The sequence below is a fragment of the Scyliorhinus torazame genome, chromosome 2 (genome assembly GCF_047496885.1).
Source record: "Scyliorhinus torazame isolate Kashiwa2021f chromosome 2, sScyTor2.1, whole genome shotgun sequence".
NCBI classification, from domain to species: domain Eukaryota; kingdom Metazoa; phylum Chordata; class Chondrichthyes; order Carcharhiniformes; family Scyliorhinidae; genus Scyliorhinus; species Scyliorhinus torazame.
In genome coordinates, this window is record NC_092708.1 from 400,549,061 (window position 1) to 400,571,229 (window position 22,169).

The 22,169-nt window shown below is 52.9% G+C and overlaps 1 protein-coding gene across 4 annotated transcripts in view; it reads right to left on the reverse strand.

Annotated features, from left to right (window-relative positions):
* tgfb3 (transforming growth factor, beta 3) overlaps positions 1 to 22,169 on the reverse strand; it is a 288,773-nt gene that overhangs the window by 171,922 nt on the left and 94,682 nt on the right. For all 4 annotated transcript variants that reach the window (XR_011939149.1, XM_072494469.1, XM_072494466.1 and 1 more), the window contains 2 exons: positions 10,797 to 10,901; positions 1,204 to 1,399 (listed from right to left, as the gene is read on the reverse strand). Coding sequence is in view for 3 of the 4 variants with exons in the window: in XM_072494469.1 (XP_072350570.1) it covers positions 1,204 to 1,399; positions 10,797 to 10,901 (301 nt within the window). In the remaining variant the exon portion in view is untranslated. The remainder of the gene's footprint in view (positions 1 to 1,203; positions 1,400 to 10,796; positions 10,902 to 22,169) is intronic.

The window sequence follows — 22,169 nt, forward strand, 5'->3', positions numbered from 1 at the left end:
AGTGCAGCACTCCCTCAGTACTGACCCTCTGGACAGTGCAGCACTCCCTCAGTACTGACCCTCTGACAGTGCAGGCACTCCCCTCAGTACTGACCCCTGACAGTGCAGGCTCCTCAGACTGCCCTGACAGTGGCACTCCCTCAGTACTGGACCCTCTGACAGTGCGGGCACTCCCTCAGTACTGACTCTCTGACAGTGCAGCATTCCCTCAGTACTGACCCTCTGACAGTGCGGCACTCCCTCGGTACTGACCCTCTGACAGTGCAGCACTCCCTCAGTACTGACCCTCTGACAGTGCGGCACTCCCTCAGTACTGAACCCTCTGACAGTGCGGCACTCCCTCAGTATTGACCCTCTGACAGTGCAGCATCCCCTCAGTACTGAACCTCTGACAGTGCGGCACTCCCTCAGTACTGGACCCATCTGACAGTGCGGCACTCCCTCAGTACTGAACCTCTGACAGTGCGGCACTCCCCTCAGTATTGACCCTCTGACAGTGCTGCACTCCCCTCAGTACTGAACCTCTGACAGTGCGGCACTCCCTCAGTACTGATCCTCTGACAGTGCAGCACTCCCTCAGTACTGAATCTCTGACAGTGCGGCACTCCCCTCAGTACTGACCCCTCTGACAGTGTAAGCACTCCCTCAGTACTGACCCTCTGACAGTGCGGCACTCCCTCAGTACTGACCCTCTGACAGTGCGGCGCTCCCTCAGTACTGACCCTCTGACAGTGCGGCACTCCCTCAGTACTGACCCTCTGACAGTGCGGCACTCCCTCAGTACTGACCCTCTGACAGTGCGGCACTCCCTCAGTACTGACCCTCTGACAGTGCGGCACTCCCTCAGTACTGACCCTCTGACAGTGCGGCACTCCCTCAGTACTGACCCCTCTGACAGTGCGGCACTCCCTCAGTACTGACCCTCTGACAGTGCGGCACTCCCTCAGCACTGACCCTCTGACAGTGCGGCACTCCCCTCAGTACTGACCCTCTGACAATGCAGCATCATCTCAGTACTGACCTTCTGACAGTGCGGCACTCCCTCAGTACTGACCCTCTGACAGTGCGGCACTCCCTCAGTACTGACCCTTCTGACAGTGCGGCACTCCCTCAGTACCGCGTGAGGTGTGTCAGCCTGGAATTGAATTTTAGGGACATAAATGAACATGAATTTTGATTGTTGTGAGAGAAGCATTGACGTACGTGAAGCAATAAGCTGTGTCCAGGGCTCGCTTCTTCCTCTGGCTGTGCTGCCCGTTATCCAGACGGTTTTTGGAGGGCAGCACCATGAGAATGAGGTGAGGATTGGTGGGACCCATGTGCAGGAGCTTTCCTTTTCCTTGCGTTTCTGAAGGTCTGCCCAGATCTCCTCTTTCGGAGAATTCATAGTCATCAATTCCTTCAGAGGAGAAAAATAAGTCACAGTATGTTCCAGTGCAGAGGGGTAATTCAGCCATCCTGCCCTTTGCTGTCCAATTCAGTCTAATTCAGTCCCACATTCCAGCTTTTCACGCATATTCCTGCAAATTAGTTTTCTTCAATTACATCTCCAACTGTCTTTTGAAAGTTCCTCTGGAATGTGATTCCACCAAACCTTCAGGCAGGGCATTCCTGTGTCAGGAAACTTCCCTCATTTCCCTCTTATACTTCTGCCAATTATTTTTGAAGCTATGACCGTGGCTAGCAGAGGAAGCAGTTTCTCCCCTACCTTCGCGATAAACTCTTCCTAACGTGAGTGGTCTTCTTCAGCCTCTTCACGTGAGGGGGGCTGGATTCTCTGCTGTCGGGATTCTCCGTTACACCGGCGGCTGCCCCCAATGGGACCCCATTGACTGGCCAGCGTGACGGAGCGTCCCGCCAGAGCGGTGAACCAGAAAATCTGGTGCGACGGGGCGAAGAATCCTGCCCAAGGTCTCTCTGCCCTGATATCATTCTAGTAAATCTCCTCTGTACCCTCTCCAAAGTTTCCTTCATTCAGTATGGTCGCCAGAATTGGTTCACAATTATGCAAGCTGACGCAGAAACTGAGATTTATAAAGTTTAACGTGAATTCCCTTGTTTTTATGTCCATTGTCCCCATTGACAAAGCCCAAGTATCTCATACATTTTCCTAACTACCTCATCAACCAAGTCTGGGCCATTAATATACAGCAAGAGAAACAATGTTATTGACCCCCGAGGACACCATTGCAAACTGCTAAAATTCTCAGTTGCTACCAATGTTCTATCCCTAAGCCAATCCTGTTGGGAGGTTGGTGATTGCACAAAGACTAAAGTTTGGGAACAACTGTGGCTTTATTACAGTCAGATGCGAGGCCTCCTGCTGCAGCTGGCGAAATGGCAGGGCACTGGAGGTCATGTATATTTATACAGTTCTCTGTGGGCGGAGCCAGCCGGCAGGAGCTACCGGCGAACCTGTAGTGCAGGTCCTACCTTACATCTCCTATTACAGTGGTTCACCACATTCACCCCCTGTTAAAAATGAGTCTGGGCGGGGGGTGACGTGAAACTATATACAATTAGTGCAAATTGTGTACAGTGGTAGGGAAAGAAAAGTCCATGTTGACGGTCCGGAGTCCATCAAAGGTTCAGCCGGTCCGGTGCTTCGTTGGGAGCGGCGTAACGGTGGCGGCGAAGTCGGTGCTGGGCGGTGGTGGAGGTGGCACCGATGGCGGTGGTGGCGGTGCTGATGCTGGCCAGTCATCGGGGAACTCTGGGAGTGTGCAGAAGAGTCCGCTTCGTCCTCTTGTGCGGAAAAGAGGAGGGGAGGGTGGTCTGGTGGGATCAATATTGGCGGCGCGGTGGGAGGTGGGGGGGCGTATTGGTGGGGGGGTGTGTTCGGGTGGAACTGACGGTGCCAGGTCCCTGAGTGAGACAGGATCTTGGCGGCCGTCGGGGAACTCAACGTAGGCATTATTGAGGGTTGGCGTGAAGCAGGTGAACCCTGTCCACCAAGGGGTCCCGCCTTGTGGAGTCGGACATGCCTACAGAGAAGGGACCGGTCCTGGAACAGCGAGCCAAGTCGGGAGCGACACCCTGGATGTGGACTTCCTGGGGAAGGTAAAAACACGTTTGTGGGGGTGTGTTATTAGTGGCAGTGCACAATAGTGGCCGGGATGGAGTGCAGAGCGTCAGGGAGGGACCCCCTGCCAGCGAGAGGCTGGGAGTTTCCTGGACCGTAGGGCCAGCTGGACGGCCCTCCAAACCGTCCCATTCTCCCGTTTCTACTTGCCCGTTTCCCCGGGGGTTTGTAGCTGGTCGTTGTGCTGGAGGCTATACCCCTGCTGAGCAGGAACTGACGCAGCTCATCGCTCATGAATGAGGATCCCCTGTCACTGTGGATGTAGGCGGGGAAACCGAACAGAGCGAAGATGGTGCTGAGGGCCTTGATGACGGTGGCAGACATCATGTCGGGGCATGGGATGGCGAAGGGGAATCTGGAGTACTCATCGACCACACTGAGAATGTACGTGTTACGGTCAGTGGAGGGGAGGGATGAGTGTCGAATTTCCGAGGCATGAAGGGTGCGGGAAAAGAATGCCACGGGTCTGCCTGCCTGGTTTAGAGTGGCGGCAAGGGCGACGTCTGAAAGCGTCGCTTCTACTTGGAAAGGCAGTGGGACTCGCCCACTGCGCGCATCCCGGGCCTTGGCGATGTCTGCTCTGATGCGGGCGAAAGCGTGTTGTGCCTCGGCCGCGAGGGGCAATTGGGTGGACTGAATGAGTGGACGGGCCTTGTCCGCATAATTTGGGACCCACTGAGCGTAGTAGGAAAAGAGCCCCAGGCAGCGTTTGAGGGCCTTGGGGCAGTGGGGGAGGGGAAGTTCCATGAGGGGGCGCATGCGCTCGGGGTCGGGCCCGAGAAGTCCGTTTTGGGACTATATAGCCGAGAATGGCTAACCGGGTCGTGCTGAAACACACACTTCTCTTTGTTGTGGGTCAGGTTGAGAAGATTTGCAGTGCGGAGGAATTTATCGAGGTTGGCATCGTGTTCCTGCTGGTCATGGCCGCAGATGGTGACATTATCTAAATACGGAAAGGTGGCCCGCAAACCGTACTGGTCGACCATTCGGTCCATCTCTCTTTGGAAGACCGAGACCCCATTTGTGACACCGAAAGGGACCCTCAGGAAGTGGTAGAGGCGACCGTCCGCCTCGAAGGCCGTGTATGGCCGGTCCGACTTCCGGATGGGGAGCTGGTGGGTCGGCGGATTTTCAGGTCAATTGTTGAGAAGACCCGGTACTGCGCAATCTGATTGACCATATCAGATATGCGTGGGAGGGGGTACGCGTCGAGCTGCGTGTACCGATTGATGGTCTGGCTGTAGTCCACGACCATCTGTGTTTCTCCCCAGTTTTAACCACTATCACTTGGGCTCTCCAGGGGCTGTTGCTGGCCTCGATAATACCCTCCTTAAGCAGCCGCAGGACTTCGGACCTGATGAAGGTCTTGTCCTGGGTGCTGTACCGTCTGCTCCTAGTGGCAACGGGCTTGCAATCCGCAGTTAGATTGGCAAAAAGGGGTGGGGGGATCGATCTTGAGGGTTGTGAGGCCGCAAACGGTAAGGGGGGGGGGGGTAAGGGCCCGCTGAATTTGAGGGTGAGGCTCTGGAGGTTGCAATGGAAGTCCAGGGCCCAACAGGAGTGCAGCGCAGAGATTAGGAAGGACATAGAGGCGGAAGTTACTAAATTCTACGCCCTGGACTGTGAGGGTGACTGTACAAAAGCCTCAGATCGGGACGGAGGTGGGATCCGGAGGGCTAGGGAGATCCTTTGATTGGCAGGATGGATCGCGAGGGGAGCAGCGCCTTACCGTATCTGGGTGAACGAAGCTTTCGGTGCTCCCGGAGTCCAGCAGGCACGAGGTCGCGTGGCCGTTGATTTTTAACCGTCATCAACGCGGTGGCCAGGTTGTGCGGGCGAGATTGGTCCAGCGTCATCGAAGTGAGCTGCGGGTAGCCATCGGATGCTTCGGGTGGCGAGCGTGGTGGCGGTTCCGATGTCGGGATGTCCGGAGGACCCTGTGGGGAACAAGATGGCGGCGCCCATGGTGCGTCTGGCGTGGGGGAGGGGGGCGATAGCGGGCGCGATCGCAGCGACTGCGCGGGCCTGGCACACAGCCGCGAAGTGGCCCTTTTTACTGCAGGCTTTGCAAACTGCAGTGCGGGCCGGGGCAGTGTTGGCGGGGGTGCTTCTGCTGACCACAGAAGTAGCAGCGGGGACCCCGCAGGTGCGCGGATCGGCGTGCGGTCCAGGCGTATTGGGAAGGCAGGGCCCGGCTGAGGAGGTCGTCAGCGGGGTCCCAGGGGGGTAGGAAGGGTAGAAGGGTGGGCAGCGCGGCGGGAGAGGTACGATTGTACGTTACAAGACGCGACCGTCATGGAGAGCGCCAAGGTTTTCGTCTCCACCAGTTCGAGCGTGGCCCCTTCCAGTAATCGTTCTCGGATGCGGTCCGACGCAATCCCCGTCACGAAGGCATCACGCATGAGGAGATTTAGCGTGTTCGGCGGCCGTAACGGCCTGACAGTCACAGTCCCGGACGAGTGGAATTAGGGCCCGCCAGAAGTCTTCGATGGACTCACCAGGTAGTTGCGAGCGGGTGGCGAGTACATGCCTGGCGAAGAGCGTGTTCGCCTTCTGCGCGTAGTGTTCCTCAAGGAGGTTCCGTTGCTTTTGTGTAATTTGAGGCGTCTTGGATCAACGGGAACACGCTGGAGCTCAGTCTGGAGTACAGGGACGTTTATCTTCTGAGCCTCCGTTGCCGCGGGGGTCCGCCGCGTTGATGTAAGCCTCGAAACATGCCATCCAGTGAGGTAAAGTCTTTCCTGGCGTCGGGCGAGTGCGGATCCAGCTGCAGGCAATCGGTCTTAATTCTGATATCCATTCTGTGGAAAATCTGACTAATAAATTGATGCACGATCAATTGCACAAAGGACTAAAGTTGGGGACAACTGTGGCTTTATTACAGTGAGATGCGTGGCCTCCTGCTGCAGCTGGCGAAATGGCAGGGCACTGGAGGTCATGCATATTTTATACAGTTCTCCCTGGGCGGAGCCAGCCGGCAGGAGCTACCGGCGAACCTGGAGTGCAGGTCCTACCTCACATCTCCTATTACAGTGGGGTCACCACAGTTGGTTCAGCTCCATTGGCTGGACGGCTGGTTACTGATGCAGAGCGAGCCCAGCACCGTACCAGCTGAGGTTATTCATGAAGGCCCCCCCCCGGACGTCTAAACCTCGCCCCTCATCTGAGGTGTGGTGACCCTCAGGTTAAAGCACCAGCAGTCAGCTCTCTCTCAAAGGGAAAAGCAATCTCAGGGACTGTGGCGATTTTCATTTCAGTTTTCATCCCTAAGCCAATTAAGGACTCAGATGACCGCACCCATTTAATATCATGAGCAGGCATTTTACCAAATGCCTTTTGAAAGTCCATGGGCTGGATTCCATTTTGAGGCTGTGGTGGCGTGGGAACGGTGCCGTTATACGACAGAAGAAATGGGGTAAAAACGGCCACAGATTCCCCGTTTGCTGGGGGGCTAGCAGGACGGCAGGACAGAGCACCCGGCTGCGAGACGCCCCGGAGAATTGCCGGGTCCGTGCATGCGCAGGGACAATGGTCGCACCGTGATACATGGCAGAAGCTGCTCGTGGACCCGGCCCGCGAAACAGCCCGCCCCATCTCCCGCTCGCGAGCCCCGGACCCCACCCCCACAGTGCCCCAGCCCCGAATAATGGAGCCTGTGCCTGCGGATCGCCCCCCCCCCCCCGACTGTGGCAGTGCCGGATTGAGTCCGCAGCCGCCACGCTGTGTTCCCAACGGGTCAGACCACACGTATCCAGCACCATCGGGAACTCGGCCGGTCAGGGGCGGAGCATCGGGGGGGCGGAGCATCGGGGGGCGGAGCATCGGGGGCGGAGCATCGGGGGGCAGAGCATCGGGGGGCGGGAGCATCAGGGGCGGAGCATCGGGGGACAGAGCATCGGGGGGCGGGGCATCGGGGGCAGAGCATCTGGGGGCGGAGCATCAGGGGCGGAGCATCGGGGGGGCAGAGGCATCGGGGGGCGGAGCATCGGGGGGTCAGACCATTGGGGGTGGGGTCCTCAGGCAATGGCCTGAGGACCCGTTGAATACGTGACGCGGCGCACTGGGCGTGTACGCTGCTTTGGAGGGGGGCGGGGGCATCGGTTGAAGCAGCGCCGCCCCCGATCTGGTCGGGAATTTGGATTCTCCGGCCCGTCGCCGAACGGGATTTTGGCGTCAGCGACCGGAGAATCCAGCCCCCTTATCCCGCCCCCCACTGTTGACATGTCAATTACTCCCCCTCTTGCCAAATCTGGGGCGGGATTCTCCCAACTCTGGGCCACGCCGCCCCGCGATTCTCCGCTCCCCACTTCCCTCAATCCCACCTTCTCCCCACTTCCCTCAATCCCACCTTCTCCCCGTATCCCTCAATCCCACCTTCTCCCTGTATCCCTCAATCCCCACCTTCTCCCCTTATCCCTCAATCCCACCTTCTCCCCACATCCCTCAATCCCACCTTCTCCCCACATCCCTCAATCCCACCTTCTCCCGTATCCCTCAATTCCCACCTTCTCCCCAACTTCCCTCAATCCCACCTTCTCCCCACATCCCTCAATCCCACCTTCTCCCCGTATCCCTCAATCCCACCTTCTCCCCACATCCCTCAATCCCACCTTCTCCCCCACATCCCTCAAACCCACCTTCTCCCCCACATCCCTCAATCCACCTTCTCCCCACATCCCTCAATCCCACCTTCTCCCACTTCCCTCAATCCCACCTTCTCCCCACATCCCTCAATCCCACCTTCTCCCCACTTCCCTCAATCCCACCTTCTCCCCGTATCCCTCAATCCCACCTTCTCCCCACATCCCTCAATCCTACCTTCTCCCCGTATCCCTCAATCCCACCTTCTCCCCGTATCCCTCAATCCCACCTTCTCCCCACATCCCTCAAACCCCACCTTCTCCCCGTATCCCTCAATCCCACCTTCTCCCCGTATCCCTCAATCCCACCTTCTCCCCCGTATCCCTCAATCCCACCTTCTCCCCGTATCCCTCAAACCCACCTTCTCCCCCGTATCCCTCAATCCCACCTTCTCCCCCACATCCCTCAATCCCACCTTCTCCCCACATCCCTCAAAACCCACCTTCTCCCCACATCCCTCAATCCCACCTTCTCCCGTATCCCTCAATCCCACCTTCTCCCCGTATCCCTCAATCCCACCTTCTCCCCACATCCCTCAATCCCACCTTCTCCCCGTATCCCTCAATCCCACCTTCTCCCCACATCCCTCAATCCCACCTTCTCCCCGTATCCCTCAATCCCACCTTCTCCCCGTATCCCTCAATCCCACCTTCTCCCCACATCCCTCAATCCCACCTTCTCCCTGTATCCCTCAATCCCACCTTCTCCCGTATCCCTCAATCCCACCTTCTCCCCGTATCCCTCAATCCCACCTTCTCCCGTATCCCTCAATCCCACCTTCTCCCGTATCCCTCAATCCCACCTTCTCCCCACATCCCTCAATCCCACCTTCTCCCCACATCCCTCAATCCCACCTTCTCCCCGTATCCCTCAATCCCACCTTCTCCCCGTATCCCTCAATACCACCTTCTCCCCGTATCCCTCAATCCCACCTTCTCCCCACTTCCCTCAAACCCACCTTCTCCCCACGTCCCTCAATCCCACCTTCTCCCCACATCCCTCAATCCCACCTTCTCCCCACATTCCTCAAACCCACCTTCTCCCCACATCCCTCAATCCCACCTTCTCCCCACATCCCTCAATCCCACCTTCTCCCCGTATCCCTCAATCCCACCTTCTCCCCGTATCCCTCAATCCCACCTTCTCCCCACTTCCCTCAATCCCACCTTCTCCCCGTATCCCTCAATCCGACCTTCTCCCCGTATCCCTCAATCCCACCTTCTCCCCACTTCCCTCAAACCCACCTTCTCCCCACATCCCTCAATCCCACCTTCTCCCCGTATCCCTCAATCCCACCTTCTCCCCGTATCCCTCAATCCCACCTTCTCCCCACATCCCGCAATCCCACCTTCTCCCCGTATCCCTCAATCCCACCTTCTCCCGTATCCCTCAATCCCACCTTCTCCCCGTATCCCTCAATCCCACCTTCTCCCGTATCCCTCAATCCCACCTTCTCCCCACATCCCTCAATCCCACCTTCTCCCCGTATCTCTCAATCCCACCTTCTCCCCGTATCCCTCAATCCCACCTTCTCCCCGTATCCCTCAATCCCACCTTCTCCCCACTTCCCTCAAACCCACCTTCTCCCCACATCCCTCAATCCCACCTTCTTCCCACATCCCTCAATCCCACCTTCTCCCCACATCCCTCAAACCCACCTTCTCCCCACATCCCTCAATCCCACCTTCTCCCCACATCCCACAATCCCACCTTCTCCCCGTATCCCTCAATCCCACCTTCTCCCCACTTCCCTCAAACCCACCTTCTCCCCGTATCCCTCAATCCCACCTTCTCCCCACTTCCCTCAAACCCACCTTCTCCCCGTATCCCTCAATCCCACCTTCTCCCCGTATCCCTCAATCCCACCTTCTCCCCACTTCCCTCAAACCCACCTTCTCCCCGTATCCCTCAATCCCACCTTCTCCCCACATCCCTCAATCCCACCTTCTCCCCGTATCCCTCAATCCCACCTTCTCCCCACTTCCCTCAAACCCACCTTCTCCCCGTATCCCTCAATCCCACCTTCTCCCCACTTCCCTCAAACCACCTTCTCCCGTATCCCTCAATCCCACCTTCTCCCCACATCCCTCAAACCCACCTTCTCCCCACATCCCTCAATCCCACCTTCTCCCCACATCCCTCAATCCCACCTTCTCCCCACATCCCTCAATCCCACCTTCTCCCACATCCCTCAAACCCACCTTCTCCCCACATCCCTCAATCCCACCTTCTCCCCACATCCCTCAATCCCACCTTCTCCCCACATCCCTCAATCCCACCTTCTCCCCGTATCCCACAATCCCACCTTCTCCCCGTATCCCTCAATCCCACCTTCTCCCCACTTCCCTCAAACCCACCTTCTCCCCGTATCCCTCAAACCCACCTTCTCCCCGTATCCCTCAATCCCACCTTCTCCCCACATCCCTCAATCCCACCTTCTCCCCGTATCCCTCAATCCCACCTTCTCCCCACATCCCTCAATCCCACCTTCTCCCCACATCCCTCAAACCCACCTTCTCCCCACATCCCTCAATCCCACCTTCTCCCCGTATCCCTCAATCCCACCTTCTCCCCACTTCCCTCAAACCACCTTCTCCCCGTATCCCTCAATCCCACCTTCTCCCCACATCCCTCAAACCCACCTTCTCCCCACATCCCTCAATCCCACCTTCTCCCCACATCCCTCAATCCCACCTTCTCCCCACATCCCTCAATCCCACCTTCTCCCCACATCCCTCAATCCCACCTTCTCCCCACATCCCTCAATCCCACCTTCTCCCCACATCCCTCAATCCCACCTTCTCCCCACATCCCTCAATCCCACCTTCTCCCCACATCCCTCAATCCCACCTTCTCCCCACATCCCTCAAACCCACCTTCTCCCCACATCCCTCAAACCAACCTTCTCCCCGTATCCCTCAATCCCACCTTCTCCCCGTATCCCTCACATCCAGTGTAGCTGAGTGAGAACAAATTGACAGGAGATGAATGAGGCAAGAGATCCGAGGTAGAGAATGAGGGAGAGGAGGAAATTGGGAGAGTCAGAGAGCAACTAAAATCTGTCGGCTCCTACCCTTGAACTTGACGTCTAGAACTTCGTGTTCATTAGAGATGACGCCATTGGCATGGAAGGTGTGACAGGGGCAGTGGACACTGATTTCCAAACCCAGATTTGTATCTGTAACAAGAAAACTGGTTATAATCGAACACAGACTAAACATATTCAAATATGAAACATAAAACAACACCCAATTAACATAATCTAACATGAAGGCCAGATAGAGTTAAGGGGACAGGGCAGCGGGTGGGACCTAGGTAGGGGGCCCAGATGGGCTGAATGGCCTCCTTCTGCACTGTAGGGATTTCATGATTCTTTAAATCCCACAGTCTAGTGTAGATACATCTCCTGTGCTGTTAGGGAGGGAGTTCCAGGATGTTGCCCCAGCGACAGTGAAGGAACGGCGATATATTTCCCAGTCAGGGTGGTGAGTGACTCAGAGGGGAACCTCCAGGTGGTGGGGTTCCCAGGTATCTGCTTCCCGTGTCCCTCTTGATGGCACAGGTCACAGGTCACAACTCTGAGACAAGCGGAGAGTATTCCATTACACTCCTGACTTGTGCCTGTAGGTAGTGGACAGGCTTTGGGGGGTCAGGAGGTGAGTTCCTCGCTGCAGGGTACGCAGCCTCTGACCTCCTCTTGCAGCCAGAGTATTTATATAGTTTCTGGTCAATAGTAACATAGAACAGTTTGTGCCGGGTGCGGCGATGACCAGCTGAGTCGCACGTTTCGGCAGCTCCCTGTGAAACGGACTTTTGGGCTCTTGATAGGAGCCCCAACGGCAATTTTAACGGCTGAAAACACCGTGCGGTAAACCAGAAGGGTGTTCCCCCTGGACACGGATGGAAAAAGGAGAGGAAAGTGGCCGGATTGCAGCGGATCCTTTGGAACAACGGCAAGGAAGGCAAGCAAAAACCAAGATGGCGTCGGAAGGTGGCAGTTTCATATGGGGCCCTGAACAACAAGAGTTTTTGAAACGCTGCGTGGAGGAGATAAAAAAGGAAATGAAGAAAGAGTTGTTGGCCCCGATATTACAGGCGATTGAAGGGCTGAAAGAGGAACAAAAGACCCAGGAGCAGGAGCTTCGGGTCGTGAAGGCGAAAGCAGCAGAGAATGAAAACGATATACAGGGCCTGGTGGTGAAGTCGGAGATACAGGAGGCACACCAGAAACGATCTGTGGAGAGGTTGGAGGCACTGGAAAATAACGCAAGGAGGAACAACTTGAGGATTCTTGGCCTTCCTGAAGGTGTGGAGGGGGCGGACGTCGGGGCATATGTGAGCACGATGCTGCACTCGTTAATGGGAGTGGAGGCCCCGACGGGTCCGTTGGAGGTGGAGGGAGCATACCGAGTTATGGTGCGAGGATCGAGAGCAGGAGAAGCTCCCAGAGCCATAGTGGTGAGATTTCTCCGTTTTAAGGATAGAGAAATGGTCCTTAGATGGGCGAAGAAAACTCGGTGTAGTAAATGGGAGAACGCGGTGATCCGCGTCTATCAGGATTGGAGTGCGGAGGTGGCGAGAAGGAGGGCGAGCTTTAATCGGGCCAAAGCGGTACTTCACAAAAAAAAGATAAAGTTTGGAATGCTGCAACCGGCAAGACTGTGGGTCACATATCAAGGGAGGCACCACTACTTTGAGACGGCGGATGAAGCGTGGACTTTTATTGTAGAAGAAAAATTGGAATGATTGGACTACGAAAATGAACGTTTGGACAAAGTGGTGGGACGAGTGGGGGGGGGGGCGAAGAGGGATTGTATGATTAATCCTGCGGTATGGTAACTTTTCTTTCTCCCACAGGTGGTGATGGGGGGAGGTGGGGAGGGAGAGGAGATGGGGCGTTGGCCATGGCGGGAATAGAGAAGCAGGAAGGAGGGGGCGCCGCACGGGGCGAGCCGTGATCACGGGGGGAAGCCGAGGTCAGCCAGAGTTTGCTGACTTCTGGGAGCAACATGGGGGGAGTAATTACGCTAGCGGGGGGTCTAGCGGGGGGGGGGAGGGGGGAATTACTGGGTTGCTGCTGCTGGGGAAAGGGGGGAGTGGGTACGGGAAAGGATGGGCGGGGGGGCACCGTCTGGGAGAAATACAGCTGCGTGGGAACTGGGCGAGAAGCTGGAAAAAGATGATGGCTAACCGGCAAAGGGGGGGGGGGGAAGCCCCCCAACTCGGCTGATCACGTGGAACGTGAGGGGGCTTAACGGGCCGATAAAGAGGGCACGAGTACTCGCACACCTTAAGAAACTTAAAGCAGATGTGGTTATGTTACAGGAAACGCACCTGAAACTGATAGACCAGGTTAGGCTACGCAAAGGATGGGTAGGGCAGGTGTTCCATTCGGGGCTGGATGCGAAAAACAGGGGGGTGGCTATATTAGTGGGGAAGCGGGTAATGTTCGAGGCAAAGACTATAGTGGCGGATAACGGGGGCAGATACGTGATGGTGAGTGGCAAATTACAGGGAGAGATGGTGGTGTTGGTAAACGTGTATGCCCCGAATTGGGACGATGCCAATTTTATGAGGCGAATGCTAGGACGCATCCCAGACCTAGAGACCGGAAAGCTGATAATGGGGGGAGACTTTAACACGGTGTTGGAACCAAGGCTGGATAGGTCGAAGTCCAGGACTGGTAGGAGGCCGGCAGCAGCCAAGGTGCTTAAGGATTTTATGGAGCAGATGGGAGGGGTGGACCCGTGGAGATTCAGTAGACCTAGGAGTAAGGAGTTCTCGTTTTTCTCCTATGTCCATAAAGTCTATTCACGCATAGACTTTTTTGTGTTGGGTAGGGCATTGATCCCGAGGGTGAGGGGAACGGAATATACGGCTATAGCCATTTCGGATCATGCCCCACACTGGGTAGACTTGGAGATAGGGGAGGAAACAAGAGGGCGTCCACCCTGGAGAATGGACATGGGACTAATGGCGGATGAGGGGGTGTGCTTAAGGGTGAGGGGATGCATTGAAAAGTACTTGGAACTCAATGACAATGGGGAGGTTCAGGTGGGAGTGGTCTGGGAGGCGTTGAAGGCGGTGGTTAGGGGGGAGCTGATATCAATAAGGACACATAAAGGGAAGCAGGAGAGTAAGGAACGGGAGCGGCTGTTGCAAGAACTTTTGAGGGTGGACAGACAGTATGCGGAAGCACCGGAGGAGGGACTGTACAGGGAAAGGCAAAGGCTGCATGTGGAATTTGACTTGCTGACCACAGGCACTGCAGAGGCACAATGGAGGAAGGCGCAGGGTGTACAGTATGAATATGGAGAGAAGGCGAGCAGATTGCTGGCACACCAATTGAGGAAAAGGGGAGCAGCGAGGGAAATAGGGGGGGTGAGAGACGAAGATGGAGAGACGGAGCGGGGAGCGGAGAGAGTGAATGAAGTGTTTAAGACATTTTATAAAAAATTGTATGAAGCTCAACCCCCGGATGGGAGGGAGAGAATGATGGAGTTTTTGGATCGGCTGGAAATTCCCAAGGTGGAAGAGCAGGAAAGGATGGGATTGGGAGCACAGATCACGGTAGAAGAAGCGGTGAAAGGAATTAGGAACATGCAGACGGGAAAGGCCCCGGGACCGGACGGATTCCCAGTTGAATTTTATAGAAAATATTTGGACTTGCTCGCCCCGCTACTGACGAGGACCTTTAACGAGGCAAAGGAAAGGGGACAACTGCCCCCGACTATGTGAGAAGCAACGATATCGCTTCTTTTAAAGAAGGAAAAGGATCCGCTACAATGCGGGTCCTACAGACCAATCTCCCTCCTCAATGTAGATGCCAAGGTCTTGGCCAAGGTAATGGCAATGAGAATAGAGGAATGTGTCCCGGGGGTGGTTCATGAGGACCAAACTGGGTTTGTGAAGGGGAGACAGCTGAACACGAACATACGGAGGTTGTTAGGGGTAATGATGATGGCCCCACCAGAGGGTGAAACGGAGATAGTAGTGGCGATGGATGCCGAGAAAGCATTTGATAGAGTGGAGTGGGATTATCTGTGGGAGGTGTTGAGGAGATTTGGGTTCGGAGAGGGGTATGTTAGATGGGTGCAGCTGTTGTATAGGGCCCCAGTGGCGAGTGTGGTCACGAATGGACGGGGATCGGCATATTTTCGGCTCCATAGAGGGACAAGGCAGGGATGTCCTCTGTCCCCATTACTGTTTGCACTGGCGATTGAGCCCCTGGCGATAGCGCTGAGAGGTTCCAAGGGATGGAGGGGAATACTTAGGGGAGGAGAAGAACACCGGGTATCTTTATATGCGGATGATCTGCTACTATATGTGGCGGATCCAGCGGAGGGGATGCCAGAAATAATGCGGATACTTGGGGAGTTTGGGGATTTTTCAGGGTATAAATTGAACATGGGGAAGAGTGAGCTGTTTGTGGTGCATCCAGGGGAGCAGAGTAGAGAAATAGAAGACCTACCGTTGAGGAAGGTAACAAGAGACTTTCGTTACCTGGGGATCCAGATAGCTAAGAATTGGGGCACATTGCACAGGCTAAATTTGACGCGGTTGGTGGAACAGATGGAGGAAGATTTCAAGAGATGGGATATGGTAGCATTGTCAATGGCAGGGAGGGTGCAGGCAGTTAAGATGGTGGTCCTCCCGAGATTCCTCTTTGTGTTTCAGTGTCTCCCGGTGGTGATCACGAAGGCTTTTTTCAAAAGGATAGAAAAGAGTATCATGGGTTTTGTTTGGGCCGGGAAGACTCCGAGAGTGAGGAAGGGATTCTTACAGCGTAGTAGGGATAGGGGGGGGCTGGCACTACCGAGCCTAAGTGAGTATTATTGGGCCGCTAATATTTCAATGGTGAGTTAGTGGATGGGAGAGGAGGAAGGAGCGGCGTGGAAGAGATTAGAGAGGGCGTCCTGTAGGGGGACCAGCCTGCAGGCTATGGTGACAGCCCCATTGCCGTTCTCACCAAGGAACTATACCACGAGTCCGGTGGTGGTAGCTACACTGAAGATTTGGGGACAGTGGAGACGACATAGGGGAAAGACCGGAGCACTGGGGGGGTCCCCGATAAGAAACAACCATAGGTTTGCCCCGGGGGGAATGGATGGGGGATATGGAATGTGGCAAAGAGCAGGTATAACGCAATTGAAAGATCTATTTGTGGATGGGAAGTTTGCGAGTCTGGGAGCGCTGACCGAGAAATATGGGTTGCCCCAAGGGAATGCATTCAGGTACATGCAATTGAGGGCTTTTGCGAGGCAACAGGTGAGGGAATTCCCGCAGCTCCCGACACAAGAGGTGCAGGACAGAGTCATCTCAAAGAAATGGGTGGGGGACGGTAAGGTGTCGGATATATATAGGGAAATGAGAGACGAAGGGGAGACTATGATGGACGAACTAAAAGGGAAATGGGAAGAAGAGCTAGGGGAGGAGATTGAGGAGGGGATGTGGGCAGATGCCCTAAACAGGGTAAACTCGTCGTCCTCGTGCGCCAGGCTAAGCCTGATTCAGTTTAAGGTATTACACAGGGCACATATGACTGGAACACGGCTCAGTAAATTTTTTGGGGTGGAGGATAGGTGTGCGAGGTGCTCGAGAAGCCCAGCGAATCATACCCATATGTTTTGGTCATGCCCAGCACTACAGGGGTTTTGGACGGGGGTGACAAAGGTGCTTTCGAAAGTAGTAGGAGTCCGGGTCGAACCAAGCTGGGGGTTGGCTATATTTGGGGTTGCACAAGAGCCGGGAGTGCAGGAGGCGAAAGAGGCCCGGGGGTGGAGACCTGGATAAATGATATGGCGGGGTTCATAAAGTTAGAGCGGATTAAGTTCGTCCTAAGGGGGTCGGCTCAAGGGTTTACTAGGCGGTGGCAACCGTTCGTCGAATATCTTGCGGAAAGATAGATAGGGGAGAACAAAGAAGGCAGCAGCAGCGGCCCAGGACTTGGGGGGGGGGGGGGGGGGGGGGGGGATGGGGGGGGGGGGTGGCCTGAGACAAGGCAGTTGCCAATTAGGGCTAGTTTCTATTTTTTGTTATTTAATATTTATTTATTTGTTGTTGGTTTTGTTTAAATTTAAAAAGGTCATTATTATCTGCATTGTTACAATGTTGTGTAAAGGATGCACAATGTACTGTGTTGGTTGACCAAAAATTTTCAATAAAATATTATTTAAAAAAAAAAAATAGTAACATAGAACATAGAACGATACAGCGCAGTACAGGCCCTTCGGCCCACGATGTTGCACCGAAACAAAAGCCATCTAACCTACACTATGCCATTATCATCCATATGTTTATCCAATAAACTTTTAAATGCCCTCAATGTTGGCGAGTTCACTACTGTAGCAGGTAGGGCATTCCACGGCCTCACTACTCTTTGCGTAAAGAACCTACCTCTGACCTCTGTCCTATATCTATTACCCCTCAGTTTAAAGCTATGTCCCCTCGTGCCAGCCATTTCCATCCACGGGAGAAGGCTCTCACTGTCCACCCTATCCAACCCCCTGATCATTTTGTATGCCTCTATTAAGTCTCCTCTTAACCTTCTTCTCTCCAACGAAAACAACCTCAAGTCCATCAGCCTTTCCTCATAAGATTTTCCCTCCATACCAGGCAACATCCTGGTAAATCTCCTCTGCACCCGCTCCAAAGCTTCCACATCCTTCCTATAATGCGGTGACCAGAACTGTACGCAATACTCCAAATGCGGCCGGACCAGAGTTCTGTACAGCTGCAACATGACCTCATGACTCCGGAACTCAATCCCTCTAGCAATAAAGGCCAACACTCCATAGGCCTTCTTCAGAACCCTATCAACCTGGGTGGCAACTTTCAGGGATCTATGTACATGGACACCTAGATCCCTCTGCTCATCCACACTTCCAAGAACTTTACCATTAGCCAAATATTCCGCATTCCTGTTATTCCTTCCAAAGCGAATCACCTCACACTTCTCTACATTAAACTCCATTTGCCACCTCTCAGCCCAGCTCTGCAGCTTATCTATGTCCCTCTGTAACCTGCTACATCCTTCCGCACTGTCGACAACACCACCGACTTTAGTGTCGTCTACAAATTTACTCACCCACCCTTCTGCGCCCTCCTCAAGGTCATTTATAAAAATGACAAACAGCAACGGCCCCAGAACAGATCCTTGTGGTACGCCACTTGTAACTGAACTCCATTCTGAACATTTCCCATCAACCACCACCCTCTGTCTTCTTTCAGCTAGCCAATTTCTGATCCACATCTCTAAATCACCCTCAATCCCCAGCCTCCGTATTTTCTGCAATAGCCTACCGTGGGGAACCTTATCAAATGCTTAACTGAAATCCATATACACCACATCAACTGCTCTACCCTCGTCTACCTGTTCAGTCACCTTCTCAAAGAACTCGATAAGGTTTGTGAGGCATGACCTACCCTTCACAAAGCCATGCTGACTATCCCTAATCATATTGTTCCTATCTAGATGATTATAAATCTTGTCTCTTATAATCCCCTCCAAGACTTTACCCACAACAGACGTTAGGCTCACCGGTCTATAGTTGCCTGGGTTGTCTCTACTCCCCTTCTTGAACAAAGGGACCACATTTGCTATCCTCCAGTCCTCTGGCACTATTCCTGTAGCCAATGATGACATAAAAATCAAAGCCAAAGGCTCAGCAATCTCTTCCCTGGCTTCCCAGAGAATCCTAGGATAAATCCCATCAGGCCCCGGGGATTTATCTATTTTAGCCTGTCCAGAATTGCCAACGCCTCTTCCCTTCGTACCTCAATGTCATCTATTCTAATAGCCTGGGTCTCAGCATTCTCCTCCACAACATTCTCTTTTTCCTGAGTGAATACTGACGAAAAATATTCATTTAGTATCTCGCCTATCTCTTCAGACTCCACACACAACTTCCCTTCCCTGTCCTTGACTGGCCCTACTCTTACCCTAGTCATTCTTTTATTCCTGACATACCTATAGAAAGCTTTTGGGTTTTCCTTGATCCTACCTGCCAAATACTTCTCATGTCCCGTCCTTGCTCATCTTAGCTCTCTCTTTAGATCCTTCCTCGCTACCTTGTAACTATCAAGCGCCCCAACTGAAACTTCACACCTCATCTTCACATAGGTCTCCTTCTTCCTCTTAACAAGCGATTCCACTTCTTTGGTAAACCACGGTTCCCTCGCTCGACGCCTTCCTCCCTGCCTGACCGGTACGTACTTTTCAAGAACACGCAGTAGCTGATCCTTGAACAAGCTCCACTTATCCAGTGTGCCCAACACTTGCAGCCTACTTCTCCACCTTATCCCCCCCAAGTCATGTCTAATGGCATCATAATTGCCCTTCCCCCAGCTATAACTCTTGCCCTGCGGTGTATACGTATCCCTTTCCATCACTAACGTAAACGTCACCGAATTATGGTCACTGTCCCCAAAGTGCTCTCCTACCTCCAAATCCAACACCTGGCCTGGTTCATTACCCAAAACCAAATCCAAAGTGGCCTCGCCTCTTGTTGGCCTGTCAACATATTGTTTCAGGAAACCCTCCTGCACACACCGTACAAAAAACGACCCATCTAATGTACTCGAACTATATCTTTTCCAGTCAATATTTGGAAAGTTAAAGTCTCCCATAATAACTACCCTGTTACTTTCGCTCTTATCCAGGATCACCTTCGCCATCCTTTCCTCTACATCCCTAGAACTATTAGGAGGCCTATAAAAAACTCCCAACAGGGTGACCTCTCCTTTCCTGTTTCTAACTTCAGCCCATACTACCTCGGAAGAAGAGTCCCCATCTAGCATCCTCTCCGCCACTGTAATACTGCTCTTGACTAGCAGCGCCACACCTCCCCCGCTTTTGCCTCCTTCTCTGAGCTTACTAAAACACCTAAACCCCGGAACCTGCAACATCCATTCCTGTCCCTGCTCTATCCATGTCTCCGAAATGGCCACAACATCGAAGTCCCAGGTACCAACCCATGCTGCCAGTTCCCCTACCTTGTTTCGTATACTCCTGGCATTGAAGTAGACACACTTCAAACCACCTACCTGAACACTGGCCCCCTCCTGCGACGTCAAATCCGAGCTCCTGACCTCTATACTCTCATTCTCCCTTACCCTAAAACTACAATCCAGGTTCCCATGCCCCTGCTGCCGGGATGTTGGTTGTGGGGGATTTAGAAATGCTGATACCTGAATGTCACGGGGAAGTGGTTAGATTGCCTCTTGTTGGAGAAGGTCATTGGCTGGCATTTGTGTGGTGTTAGAAGTTCAAGCCTGAATGTTACCCAGGTCTTGCTGCATTTGGACATGGGCTGCTTCAGTGCCTGAGGAATTGTGAATGATGCTGAACATTGTGCAACATTCTGACCTTATGGCGTCGGGAAGGTCATTGATGAAGCAGCGGAAAATGATTGGGCCAAGGACTCTACCCCGAGGAACTCCTTCAGCAGTGACCTGGGGTGAGATGATTGACGTCCAACAACGACAACCATCTTCCTTTAAGTTGGGGTTGACTCCAACCAAGTGGAGAGCTTCCCCCAATTCCCATCGACTTCAGTTTTCCTGTGGCTGCCTTGCTGTTAAGGGCAGTCACTCTCACCTCAGCTCTTTAATTCGGTTTTGTGTCCATGTTTGAACCGAGGCTGCAATGAGGTCAGGAGCTGAGTGACCCTGGCGGAACCCAAACTGAGCGTCCGTGAGCAGGTTCTTGTGGAATAGGTGCCACTTGCTAACGTTGTTGATGATTCCTTCCATCATTTTCCGGATGATTGATGAAGGAGATGCTAGGTGGTCATTGGCGGGTTGGATTTCTGGAATACAACCTGAAAAGTGTTATACTTTGTCAGGCGGATGTCAGTGTTGTAGCTGTACTAGAATAGCTGTACTAGAATAGCTGTACTAGAATAGCTGCACTGGAATAGCTGCACTGGAATAGCTGCACTACAATAGCTGCACTACAATAGCTGTACTAGAATAGCTGCACTAGAATAGCTGCACTAGAATAGCTGCACTGGAATAGCTGCACTGGAATAGCTGCACTGGAATAGCTGCACTAGAATAGCTGCACTACAATAGCTGTACTAGAATAGCTGTACTAGAATAGCTGCACTAGAATAGCTGCACTAGAATAGCTGTACTAGAATAGCTGCACTAGAATAGCTGCACTAGAATAGCTGCACTAGAATAGCTGCACTAGAATAGCTGCACTGGAATAGCTGCACTGGAATAGCTGCACTAGAATAGCTGTACTAGAATAGCTACACTGGAATAGCTGTACTAGAATAGCTGCACTAGAATAGCTGCACTAGAATAGCTGCACTAGAATAGCTGCACTAGAATAGCTGCACTGGAATAGCTGCACTGGAATAGCTGCACTAGAATAGCTGCACTAGAATAGCTGCACTAGAATAGCTGCACTAGAATAGCTGCACTAGAATAGCTGTACTACAATAGCTGCATTAGAATAGCTGTACTAGAATAGCTGTACTAGAATAGCTGTACTAGAATAGCTGCACTAGAATAGCTGCACTAGAATAGCTGCACTAGAATAGCTGCACTAGAATAGCTGTACTAGAATAGCTGCACTAGAATAGCTGTACTGGAATAGCTGTACTAGAATAGCTGTACTAGAATAGCTGTACCAGAATAGCTGCATTAGAATAGCTGTACTAGAATAGCTGTGGTAGAATAGCTGTGCTAGAATAGCTGTACTAGAATTGCTGCATTAGAATAGTTGTACTAGAATAGCTGTACTAGAATAGCTGCATTAGAATGGCTGTACTAGATTAGCTGCATTAGAATAGCTGTACTAGAATAGCTGTACTAGTATAGCTGTACTAGAATAGCTGCACTAGAATAGCTGTACTAGAATAGCTGCACTAGAATAGCTGTGCTAGAATAGCTGTACTAGAATAGCTGCATTAGAATAGTTGTACTAGAATAGCTGCATTAGAATAGCTGCATTAGAATAGCTGTACTAGATTAGCTGCATTAGAATAGCTGTACTAGAATAGCTGTACTAGAATAGCTGTACTAGAATAGCTGTACTAGAATAGCTGTACTAGAATAGCTGCCCTAGAATAGCTGTACTAGAATAGCTGCATTAGAATAGCTGTACTAGTATAGCTGTACTAGAATAGCTGTACTAGAATAGCTGCGCTAGAATAGCTGTGCTAGAATAGCTGTGCTAGAATAGCTGTACTAGAATAGCTGCATTAGAATAGTTGTACTAGAATAGCTGCATTAGAATAGCTGTACTAGATTAGCTGCATTAGAATAGCTGTACTAGAATAGCTGTACTAGAATAGCTGTACTAGAATAGCTGTACTAGAATAGCTGTACTAGAATAGCTGTACTAGAATAGCTGCATTAGAATAGCTGTACTAGTATAGCTGTACTAGAATAGCTGTACTAGAATAGCTGCACTAGAATAGCTGCGCTAGAATAG